At 41.8% G+C, this 12946-nt stretch overlaps 1 protein-coding gene across 2 annotated transcripts in view; it reads left to right on the top strand.

The window, feature by feature from the left end:
- Positions 1-12946, top strand: part of CEP192 (centrosomal protein 192) — a 138777-nt gene that overhangs the window by 74936 nt on the left and 50895 nt on the right. For both annotated transcript variants that reach the window (XM_030336254.2, XM_030336256.2), the window contains exons 19-22: positions 6158-6326; positions 8433-9354; positions 10555-10703; positions 12294-12524. In XM_030336254.2, the coding sequence (XP_030192114.1) occupies positions 6158-6326; positions 8433-9354; positions 10555-10703; positions 12294-12524 (1471 nt within the window). The remainder of the gene's footprint in view (positions 1-6157; positions 6327-8432; positions 9355-10554; positions 10704-12293; positions 12525-12946) is intronic.

The following is a 12946-nucleotide window of genomic DNA, read 5'->3' on the forward strand; positions in this document are numbered from 1 at the left end:
CCTAGCAGTGCTATTGCTGGGTCATAGGGTAGGTCTATTTTTAATTTTCTGAGGAACCTCCACACTGCTTTCCAGAGCGGCTGCACCAATTTGCATTCCCACCAACAGTGCAAGAGGGTTCCCGTTTCTCCACATCCTCTCCAGCATCTAGAGTCTCCTGATTTGTTCATTTTGGCCACTCTGACTGGCGTGAGGTGATACCTGAGTGTGGTTTTAATTTGTATTTCCCTGATAAGGAGCGACGCTGAACATCTTTTCATGTGCCTGTTGGCCATCTGGATGTCTTCTTTAGAGAAGTGTCTATTCATGTTTTCTGCCCATTTCTTCACTGGGTTATTTGTTTTGCGGGTGTGGAGTTTGGTGAGCTCTTTATAGATTTTAGATACTAGCCCTTTGTCCGATATGTCATTTGCAAATATCTTTTCCCATTCCGTTGGTTGCCTTTTAGTTTTGTTGGTTGTTTCCTTTGCTGTGCAGAAGCTTTTTATCTTCATAAGGTCCCAGTCATTCACTTTTGCTTTTAATTCCCTTGCCTTTGGGGATGTGTCGAGGAAGAGATTGCTACGGCTGAGGTCAGAGAGGTCTTTTCCTGCTTTCTCCTCTAAGGTTTTGATGGTTTCCTGTCTCACATTTAGGTCCTTTATCCATTTTGAGTTTATTTTTGTGAATGGTGTGAGAAAGTGGTCTAGTTTCAACCTTCTGCATGTTGCTGTCCAGTTCTCCCAGCACCATTTGTTAAAGAGGCTGTCTTTTTTCCATTGGATGTTCTTTCCTGCTTTGTCAAAGATGAGTTGGCCATACGTTTGTGGGTCTAGTTCTGGGGTTTCTATTCTATTCCATTGGTCTGTGTGTCTGTTTTTGTGCCAATACCATGCTGTCTTGATGATGACAGCTTTGTAGTAGAGGCTAAAGTCTGGGATTGTGATGCCTCCTGCTTTGGTCTTCTTCTTCAAAATTCCTTTGGCTATTCGGGGCCTTTTGTGGTTCCATATGAATTTTAGGATTGCTTGTTCTAGTTTCGAGAAGAATGCTGGTGCAATTTTGATTGGGATTGCATTGAATGTGTAGATAGCTTTGGGTAGTATTGACATTTTGACAATATTTATTTTTCCAATCCATGAGCAGGGAATGTCTTTCCATTTCTTTAAATCTTCTTCAATTACCTTCATAAGCTTTCTATAGTTTTCAGCATACAGATCCTTTACATCTTTGGTTAGATTTATTCCTAGGTATTTTATGCTTCTTGGTGCAATTGTGAATGGGATCAGTTTCTTTATTTGTCTTTCTGTTGCTTCATTGTTAGTGTATAAGAATGCAACTGATTTCTGTACATTGATTTTGTATCCTGCAACTTTGCTGAATTCATGTATCAGTTCTAGCAGACTTTTGGTGGAGTCTATCGGATTTTCCACGTATAATATCATGTCATCTGCAAAAAGCGAAAGCTTGACTTCATCTTTGCCAATTTTGATGCCTTTGATTTCCTTTTGTTGTCCGATTGCTGATGCTAGAACTTCCAGCACTATGTTAAACAACAACGGTGAGAGTGGGCATCCCTGTCGTGTTCCTGATCTCAGGGAAAAAGCTCTCAGTTTTTCCCCGTTGAGGATGATGTTAGCTGTGGGCTTTTCATAAATGGCTTTTATGATCTTTAAGTATGTTCCTTCTATCCCGACTTTCTCAAGGGTTTTTATTAAGAAAGGTGCTGGATTTTGTCAAAGGCCTTTTCTGCATCGATTGACAGGATCATATGGTTCTTCTCTTTTTTTTTTGTTAATGTGATGTATCACGTTGATTGATTTGCGAATGTTGAACCAGCCCTGCATCCCAGGAATGAATCCCACTTGATCATGGTGAATAATTCTTTTTATATGCTGTTGAATTCGATTTGCTAGTATCTTATTGAGAATTTTTGCATCCATATTCATCAGGGATATTGGCCTGTAGTTCTCTTTTTTTACTGGGTCTCTGTCTGGTTTAGGAATCAAAGTAATACTGGCTTCATAGAAGGAGTCTGGAAGTTTTCCTTCCCTTTCTATTTCTTGGAATAGCTTGAGAAGGATAGGTATTATCTCTGCTTTCAATGTCTGGTAGAACTCCCCTGGGAAGCCATCTGGTCCTGGACTCTTATTTGTTGGGAGATTTTTGATAACCGATTCAATTTCTTCGCTGGTTATGGGTCTGTTCAAGCTTTCTATTTCCTCCTGATTGAGTCTTGGAAGAGTGTGGGTGTTCAGGAATTTGTCCATTTCTTCCAGGTTGTCCAATTTGTTGGCATATAATTTTTCATAGTATTCCCTGATAATTGTTTGTATCTCTGAGGGATTGGTTGTAATAATTCCATTTTCATTCATGATTTTATCTATTTGGGTCATCTCCCTTTTCTTTTTGAGAAGCCTGGCTAGAGGTTTGTCAATTTTGTTTATTTTTTCAAAAAACCAACTCTTGGTTTCGTTGATCTGCTCTACAGTTTTTTTAGATTCTATATTGTTTATTTCTGCTCTGATCTTTATTATTTCTCTTCTTCTGCTGGGTTTGGGGTGTCTTTGCTGTTCTGCTTCTATTTCCTTTAGGTGTGCTGTTAGATTTTGTATTTGGGATTTTTCTTGTTTCTTGAGATAGGCCTGGATTGCAATGTATTTTCCTCTCAGGACTGCCTTCGCTGCGTCCCAAAGCGTTTGGATTGTTGTATTTTCATTTTCGTTTGTTTCCATATATTTTTTGATTTCTTCTCTAATTGCCTGGTTGACCCACTCATTCGTTAGTAGGGTGTTCTTTAACCTCCATGCTTTTGGAGGTTTTCCAGACTTTTTCCTGTGGTTGATTTCAAGCTTCATAGCATTGTGGTCTGAAAGTATGCATGGTATAATTTCAATTCTTGTAAACTTATGAAGGGCTGTTTTGTGACCCAGTATATGATCTATCTTGGAGAATGTTCCATGTGCACTCGAGAAGAAAGTATATTCTGTTGCTTTGGGATGCAGAGTTCTAAATATATCTGTCAAGTCCATCTGATCCAGTGTCTCATTCAGGGCCCTTGTTTCTTTATTGACCGTGTGTCTAGATGATCTATCCATTTCTGTAAGTGGGGTGTTAAAGTCCCCAGCAATTACCACATTCTTATCAATAAGGTTGCTTCTGTTTATGAGTAATTGTTTTATAAATTTGGGGCTCCAGTATTCGGCGCATAGACATTTATAATTGTTAGCTCTTCCTGATGGATAGACCCTGTAACTATTATGTAATGTCCTTCTTCATCTCTTGTTACAGCCTTTAATTTAAAGTCTAGTTTGTCTGATATAAGTATGGCTACTCCAGCTTTCTTTTGTCTTCCAGTAGCATGATAAATAGTTCTCCATCCCCTCACTCTGAATCTAAAGGTGTCCTCAGGTCTAAAATGAGTCTCTTGTAGACAGCAAATAGATGGGTCTTGTTTTTTTATCCATTCTGATACCCTATGTCCATTGGTTGGCGCATTTAATCCATTTACATTCAGTGTTATTATAGAACGATATGGGTTTAGAGTCATTGTGATGTCTGTATGTTTTATGCTTGTAGTGATGTCTCTGGTACTTTGTCTCACAGGGTCCCCCTTAGGATCTCTTGTAGGGCTGGTTTAGTGGTGACAAATTCCTTCAGTTTTTGTTTGTTTGGGAAGACCTTTATCTCTCCTTCTATTCTAAATGACAGACTTGCTGGATAAAGGATTCTCGGCTGCATATTTTTTCTGTCTAGCACCCTGAAAATCTCGTGCCAATTCTTTCTGGCCTGCCAAGTTTCAAAAGAGAGATCAGTCACGAGTCTTATAGGTCTCCCTTTATATGTGAGGGCACGTTTACCCCTTGCTGCTTTCAGAATTTTCTCTTTATCCTTGTATTTTGCCAGTTTCACTATGATATGTCGTGCAGAAGATCGATTCAAGTTACGTCTGAAGGGAGTTCTCTGTGCCTCTTGGATTTCAATGCCTTTTTCCTTCCCCAGTTCAGGGAAGTTCTCAGCTATTATTTCTTCAAGTACCCCTTCAGCACCTTTCCCTCTCTCTTCCTCCTCTGGGATACCAATTATGCGTATATTATTTCTTTTTAGTGTATCACTTAGTTCTCTAATTTTCCCCTCATACTCCTGGATTTTTTTATCTCTCTTTTTCTCAGCTTCCTCTTTTTCCATAACTTTATCTTCTAGTTCACCTATTCTCTCCTCTGCCTCTTCCATCCGAGCCATGGTGGTTTGCATTTTGTTTTGCATTTCCTTTAAAGCGTTTTTCAGCTCCTCGTGACTGTTCCTTAGTCCCTTGATCTCTGTAGCAAGAGATTCTCTGCTGTCCTGTATGCTGTTTTCCAGCCCAGCGATTAATTTTATGACTATTATTCTAAATTCACTTTCTGTTATATTATTTAAATCCTTTTTGATCAGCTCATTAGCTGTTGTTATTTCCTGGAAATTCTTCTGAGGGGAATTCTTCTGCTTGGTCATTTTGGATAGTCCCTGGTGTGGTGAGGGCCTGGAGGGCACTTCCCCTGTGCTGTGGTGTATAACTGGAGTTGGTGGGCGGGGCCGCAGTCCGACCTGATGTCTGCCCCCAGCCCACCGCTGGGGCCACAGTCAGACTGGTGTGTGCCTTCTCTTCCCCTCTCCTAGGGGCGGGATTCACTGTGGGGTGGCGTGGCCCGTCTGGGCTACTTGCACACTGCCAGGCTTGTGATGCTGGGGATCTGGCGTATTAGCTGGGGTGGGAAAGCAAGGTGCACGGCGGCAGGGGGGGCAGGCTTAGCTCGCTTCTCCTTAGGTGATCCACTTCAGGAGGGGCCCTGTGGCAGCCGGAGGGAGTCAGATCCGCTGCCGGAGGTTTGGCTCCGCAGAAGCACAGAGTTGGGTGTTTGCGCGGAGCGAGCAATTTCCCTGGCCGGAACCGGTTCCCTTTGGGATTTTGGCTGGGGGATGGGCGGGGGAGATGGCGCTGGCGAGCGCCTTTGTTCCCCGCCAAACTGAGCTCTGTCGTCCGGGGGCTCCGCAGCTCACCCTCCCTTTGTCCTCCGGCTTTCCCGCTTTCCGAGCAGAGCTGTTAACTTATGACCTCCCAGACGCTAAGTCGCGCTTGCTGTCGGAACACAGTCCGTCAGGCCCCTCCGCTTTTGCCAGCCAGACTCGGGGGCTCTGCTTGGCTGACGAGCCGCCCCTCCGCCCCGGCTCCCTCCCGCCAGTCCGTGGAGCGCGCACCGCCTCGCCGCCCTTCCTACCCTCTTCCGTGGGCCTCTCGTCTGCACTTGGGTCCGGTGACTCTGTTCTGCTAATCCTCTGGCGGTTTTCTGGGTTATTTAGGCAGGTGTAGGTGGAATCTAAGTGATCAGCAGGACGCGCGGTGAGCCCAGCGTCCTCCTACGCCGCCATCTTCCAGTTTTCTCTAATCTTTTTTTTTTTTAATGTAATGAACATCTTTCTTAGTCAAAGGATAGTACTCAACAGCATGATTTAAAATGGCTGCATAGTGTTTTATTGTGTGTTTGTGCCATAATTTCTATAGCCTAATTTCTCCTATATGATTAGGATTTCTTGCTTTCTTAAAGGATGACATACCCTTTTGACAAAGTCTTTATAAATAGCATTGATTTTTTTCCTTAGGATTAATTCCTAGGTGTAGAATGTCTGAGTCAAAATGATACGCATTGCTTTTTTTTTGACATGCATTGCTTAATTGCTCAGCCAAAGGTTGTTTCACTTCATATTCCGCTCAGCGGTGTATGACTGATACCATTTCTTTGCACTTATATATGTGATTCTTTTTTTCATCTGTACTCTTTGAGGGCAGGAATTTTTGAACACTCTGCTCCTTGCTTTATATCAGGTATTCAATAAATGTTTATCAAATAAATGACTAGCATTGTTCTGTGACTGTATATGAAGTTTATTAATGAAAATGCCACAACCTTTTTCTTAACAATAGTTTACCAAGTACTTTATTCAATAGGGATATGATTTATAATTTTAGATAATTAAAGTAAAAAAAAAAGAATCCATGATTGAGTCATTATATATGGCAGCTAGAGCAGAGACTATAGATTAACAAACTTGTAGGCAAGCAGAAATGGCTTTTTGTCAGTCTAGATAATGTTAAATAAGGGAATGGAAAACTCTAATCATGAGATGTTCTCCCTTTTAGGTGTGCTTCAGAGTCTTCTGGTTCAGCAGCTCATCAGAAGCTTCCCTGTGAGAGTGAGTTGTCTCAGTTGGTGTGTCCACAAGCTAGTGTGAGTAGGCTGACTTATGTGTCTGAACAAGAGAGCACCTGTCCCACTCTAGCCTCAGATCATTGCCTTGAGGACTGCAAGGTGGGCAGCATTTCTGTTATTTCTTCATTAAGGCTTATGCTTTAAAGTATTACTGATGTAGGAGTCAGACTGAAATTTAGGCCTATGTAATTTCTGTTGCTGTTTTACCTTTAGGGTGTGTGTGTGTGTGTGTGTGTGTGTGTGTGTTTTGATCAAACAGCTACTCATGTCGAGTAGGCACTAGATGTACACAAGTATTTTAGTATCTGCCCTCTAAAAGCTTCTAGTCTGGTGGGGGACACTTACCAGATATACTGTAATGAAGTACACTGTGATCCACCTAGGTATGCTGTGGGATTCAGAAGGAGGTAACTACAAATCTGACTGGACTTGGTGATGGTTCAACAAAGGTTTATGGGAGGGATAAATAATGTACTGAAACCATATTTTGCAGAATTACTTGGCAGGGAGGAAGCAGACGAATGAGGGAAGATATGGAGTTGTACAATAGAAGGCTGCAGTGAGTCATACATGGGGATGGGGAGAGGCCAAACCATGAAGAGTCTTGGATGTAAAATTCGGGAGTTTGAAGGCTCTTAAGCAGGACACCGACCTGACCTGTATTAATTTTTTAAAAGCTCATTAGAACCAGGAGGATTTGACACCAGACTGCTGTAGTCAGTCAGGCAAGAGACGCTGTGGGCTTGGATTAAGCTAGTGGCAGTGATGATAGGAGAGAAGCAGGTAGATCTGAGGGATTTATGTGGGAGAAACTAGATTTTATTATCTGTGTGTGTGTGTGTGTGTGTGTGTGTGTGTGTTTTGTGAATATGATAGTATTCAGTTTTTTAATGAGCTGAATGAATATAACTATTGCTTGCAATACAGTCCTCCTCCACTAACCCATTACTAAATATATCCACTAAAGTTACTATATATATGATGTCATGTTGGACAAATCCTTGAAAGCTGTCATTTTGATGGTGCTGTTAAATGTTGGGTCTTTATGTACTTAGTATAATACAGGCTGAATTATGGAGTTAGATGGGCTCTCCTCTGCTACTTTCTGAGATAGACTGTAGCTTCCTCTTTCTTCATCTGTAAGGAGAGACAGTGATGTGAAAACAGGGCTTGGCACCAAGAAGTCACCACTGAATACATACTGGCTGTTATTTATTTTTATTGATTTGATTGGTTGATGATATCTGGCAAATAACCTGGTCTTTGTTTATTAATGTCTCTATCTGTTTGGTGTAAGAAAAATTTCCAAACCAAGTGCCAAGAATAGTCAGTGAGGGTTAAGTGCATCTTAACTTGTATGTAAATTCCAGTTGGTTGACCCTGCAGAGCTGTAGATGTCACTCCTATGGTGATGCATTATCATGAAATGAATATATGAACATTGACTGCGGCTGTTACTTCTTATTTAAGAAAACAGAACCACATAATCTTAGACATCAGAAAAGAGTGCTCATAGAAATCAGCATGGAGGCGCCTTGGTGGTTCAGTCTGTTCAGAGTCTGACTCTTGATTTCAGCTCAGGGTGTGATCTTGCAGTTCATGGGATTGAGCCCTGTGTTGGGCTCTGCACTGACAGTGCTGAACTGAATATGCTTGGGGATTCTCTCTTCCTCTCTCTCTGCCTCTCCCCAGCTTGTGCATGCACACGCTCTCTCTCTGTCTTTCTCAATAAATAAAAAAGAGATTAGCATCTTCAAGCATAACAGCAGTATAGACAAACAATGGGGTGGGAGAGCCTGTGAGTTACATTGATTATTTCTGAACTCATGTCGATATCACTTGAAAGCTTGCTCACCCCCAACTCCTGTGTTATTAATTTACTTAGATTTTAATTGTACCTCTTATTGTAGTTCCAGGAAAACGATCCCTTAAATTTAACGAAAGTACTTGTCTCTGGTCCTTTATCTGTGTAAATTTGTCAGAGATGTAATTGGTATATATCTCTTTAGTCTCCTCATAATGATTTCTGTGAAACAACTGTACACTTTTCTAACTTTTAATCTTACATTTCACAGCTGTAAAAAGTTGGCCTTTTTTTTTTTCAGAGTTAATGTCATGTAGGTCTTTTTTATTTGAGATTATATCAGCATGGTTTGAATTTGTAACGGTTTGTGGATTACTTAACATTTTATTTGTCACACACAGAGTGATGTCACCAGTGAATTGAGTACCACAATTATTCAAGCCAGTCCAGTTCCATCAGAGGAACAGGCTGTGGAAAAACTGACAGAAAAAGGTTTATTTCAAAGTAGAAGTAAAGGAGCACTATCGTATATTATCCAAAAAGACTCAGATACAGGCAATGTGGCAGAAACGACTTCTCTGAGTAGCAAACCTGAAGATGCAAAACCTTACTTTAGGTTGAGTGAAGATCTTTCCTCCAAGAGTGGAGATCTATCGGAAGCCAGTGCAGTCGGGTTGACCTCTCACCCCACTGAATTGGACCAGATGGGCCTGGCTCTACTGAGCAAGACAGGTCTCGCCCGCCCAGCCATGTCAGCGATGCCACACCTCCCTGTGTCACGTCAGGCTTCTGTGAATGAAAGTGAAAGAGTAACTTCTGAAGATACGCTAACTGCCAGCAGTGCAGTAAGTGGCCAGATTCCTCATCGGATGGCCCCTGGAAACGAGGGTGCCCCTATTCCCAGCACCATGGCTCGTGGCTCTGCTCCTGAGATGCAGAACGTGCCCACTGCACTTCCTACACTCTTGACTCAACATTCTTTTACCACGGCTCCCTTTGCCCAGCACTATTTAGGAACACTGTCTTCAGCTGGAAATGTTGTTTTGCCTCAGTGCCATGCTGGCAGCGCCACTGTCTGTGGATTTTCGGGAAGCTGTCCTTATTCTGCTGTTGCAGGAGAGCATGTTCAGAACTCTGTGGCCATGGGAATTTGTCTAGGGCAAAATACCAGCTCTGGATTGATGGGTACCTCTTCCCTTTATAACCCATATTCTAATGCCTTAAATCAGAATCTTCTAAGTACGGCAAAACCTTTTCCCGTGCAGTCCGTTGGTACAAACTGTGGAATTGAACCATGGGATTCAGGAATGCCGTCAGGATTTGGTAAGATGTTTTTCCTCTGTTGCTGCTAATTGTCGCTTGCTGTTATTGAAAAATTGTGTTTTCTCAAATGAGGCCACAAAACTAGTTTGTTTCAGGGAGATACTGGTTGGCCTGAATTTCTCTTAAGTTTTGTTCTTTGTTCTCAATTGAAAGCACAGATCATGATATATTTCTGTGCAAGGGTCTCCAACATGGCTTTAGAAAAGCATGAACACTTAATGCAGGTGAAACTCCTGATGTCTTTGTCTTCCTGTCTTTCTTGTGCTCTGCACTTGGATTTCTGTAATTGCTTCAACAAGGAACTGTCCAGTTCAGGATTGGCTCTCTGGAGGAGTGAGTCTCCTTCCACTTAAAAAATAATTTTTTTTAATATTTATTTATTTTTGACAGAGAGGGAGACAGAGTGTGAGTGGGGAGGGGCAGAGAGAGAGGGAGACACAGAATCTGAAGAAGGCTTCAGGCTCTGAACTGTCAGCACAGAGCCCCACGTGGGGCTTGAACTCACAAACCACGAGATCATGACCTGAGCCAAAGTCAGACACCCAACTGACTGAGGTACCCAGGTACCCCTCTTTCCACTTTTTAAAGTCTTTTGGGGGATAACAGTTGTGGTGAGAGACAGTATCCTTCCACTTTTGTCTGCAGTGGCTGAACTGCTCCTGGATTCTTTTGCTAGAGATGGTCACTCTAAGCAGAGTTCGGTGTTGTGCATTCCCTGACATCATACACACGGCCACTGGAGTGCTGTCTTTTCTACCCCCCTGTTCTTCTCAAGGAAATTCCAAAGTTACTGCATAAGGATAGTGAAAAGATTTGGTCTTATTAAAACTGAGCAGATGTATAAATCTTGAAAGTTTGAGCCCTGTGTTGTTTCTTACTAGGTTAGGTAGTGGCTTATATTTGTGGCAGAAAAAAGGAAGAGATTACTAATAGGCAGTACATTGAAGAGTTGATTCGCTGTAAATTGTGGGTTTGATCAGTTGTACTTGTTCTTCCTGAGCTGGATACAGCAAGCAAAAATTGTTGGCCTGGGCTGAGGCTTATACAATGTCAAGGACTCCTAAAGACCCAGTGCACTTCATCTTGTAGCTCTTAGGTGTAAAATAGGTAGTCTTACATAAAAATTTCCATTTAACGAATTGTTCTTTTAATCAGATGTTTGATATCACTTGCATTTGACTACCCTCTATCTTTACCCAGGGAAAGTCAGAGTACCTGAGGAGTTGAAGTTTCCTCATGCTTGCTGTGTTGGCATTGCTTCCCAGACCCACCTTAGTGTACTTAACCCAACTGACCGCTGGCTACAGGTCAGCATTGGGGTTCTCACTGTTAGTGTTAATGGTGAAAAGGTAAGCTTTCTGTGTCTTTCTCCTGTCACTTAGCAATTGCATTTTGATTAATGTTAGATTTCTCCTTTCTCTAGTATTTCCTTTTATACTTGGGAGTCTGTCCTCCCCCCCTCCCTTGTATGCCTTCACAGAATCATTGAAATGGTATGTGAAAGAATAACATTGTGTCTTTTTCTTAGCACCTCCTTTTCTTGTAGTACTGCATTGAGAAGTGAAATGTGATTGTGGTTCTCCGTTTCTATCAGTTATTTATTTATCATTATATTTCATTGTTATTTATTCATAAAACCATGTAAATATGCTTTAAGTGCTATTTAAACCACCGAAAACTTGGATTTCTGCTATTTGTTGGTTTTGTTAAATGTGATTGAATATAAGTTACTATCATTTATCAAAAAACAAGTTATTCTTGGGACCTATATCTTCATTCAATAAGTGAAATCTTTTTGACTAATTTATCTGATCATGTTTTTACATGATCTTTTGAAATATCTGGAAATACAATTTTAACATTAACTCTTAACAGCAAGGGTCTCTCACATGATCAGTTAGAGGTAGTAAAGTACAATACTCTAAATCTCCTTTCATGATTACAATGACGATGTAGACATGATTGAGCAGGGAAGGTGGGAAATGCGGTCAGCAGCTCCTATTTTGGAATGTCCTGGTTTTGCGACTGCCACTTGCAGATGAGCATGGGTGGATGAGTTTACTTTCTCTCTTACCTCCTGGTAAGATTTACCTGGCAAAATAAGATTGTGTCTAGGGGCGCCTGGGTGGCTCAGTCAGTTAAGTGTCTGACTTTGGCTCAGGTCATGATCTCATGATTCGTGGGTTCGAGCCCTGCGTTGGGCTCTGTGCTGACAGCTCAGAGCCTGGAGCCTGCTTCTGATTCTGTGTTTCGCTCTCTCTCTGCCCCTCCCCTGCTCATGTGCGCGCTCTCTCTCTCTCTCTCTCTCTCAAAAATAAATACACATTGAAAAAAAAAAAAAGATTGTCTCTAGTCTCCCTCTTCCCTTTTCCTAGCCTTTCCCCTCTGATCCTGAGGTTGGATGGAAAGCATGTGATAGCAGGAAAGTGTTAAGGGTGGGAGGTAAGCTTGGAGGCCCTTTTAGGGGCATGTAGGAAGTAGTGTTGCCTCTGGATGCGGGAATAGAAAAGAATGCCCTCATGTATAGTGAGGAGGGAGGGTTTGGAATGAGTCATAATCATGGACTGAGTAGCCTGATCAGGACCTTGGAAGTCAGTCTAATGTCCCTGATCACACAAAAACCAGTCCTGGGTGATGTGCAGGGCACCAGAGTGCTGCCTTTTCCAGGGGCTCTTTCATTGGAAATGAGGGTGTAGATAAGCTGTGTTTGCTTTAAAACAGACTAGGGGACACACAGTCAACTTATCTTCATAAGTCTTCATAATTTTGACTAATTGTATTTTATCGATAATGGGTTATAAGGCTTAGATTATTTTGAAAGGTAAATTTCTAGATTTGGTAGTTTGAGAAGAAAAGGATCTTAAACTAGTTGATTTCTGATTCTTGATTTTCAATGTGAAACCATTTCTTAACGAACCGTGTGGCACTTTTTTTTAAAGGTGGATCTTTCAGCATATCCTTGTTTAGTTTTCAAGAATAAAGTCATCATAAGACCTCATGCCACAGAAGAGATAAAAGTACTTTTCATACCATCTGATCCTGGGATTTTCAGATGTATATTCAGTGTTGCTTGTTGGCCATTTTCAGCAGATGCTGAGACCATAGCACAAGCAGAAGCCTTGGCAAGCAGAGTCGTTCTCACAGCTGTTGCTGAGACACCTGTGATTGAGGTAACTACTTGTAAGCAAGTCTTTGTCATGCCTGGCATTTGAATGAAGCCTGTTTAACCCTTAAGAGGTAATATTTGGGAGAAATGAATATGTGGGTAAATATGTCACAAAGTTACTATCAAGCTACCATTAGTTCTTAATTAGCTTCTTACTTTAGAATTTAAAATTATTTCTGTTGGGGCTCCTGGGTGACTCAGTTGGTTGGGTGTCCAACTTTGGTTCAGGTCATGATCACACAGTTCGTGAGTTCGAGCCCTGTGTTGGGCTCTCTGCTGTCAGCATCTGCTTCAGATCCTCTGTCTCCCTCTCTCTCTGCCCCTCCCCTGCTTTCTTTCCTCTCTCTCACGCTCTCTCTCTCTCTCTCAAAAATAAACATTAATGGAGCATCTGGGTGGCTCGGTCGGTGAAGCGTTTGACTCTTG

The sequence above is a fragment of the Lynx canadensis genome, chromosome D3 (assembly GCF_007474595.2).
Source record: "Lynx canadensis isolate LIC74 chromosome D3, mLynCan4.pri.v2, whole genome shotgun sequence".
Taxonomy (NCBI): Eukaryota; Metazoa; Chordata; class Mammalia; order Carnivora; family Felidae; genus Lynx; species Lynx canadensis.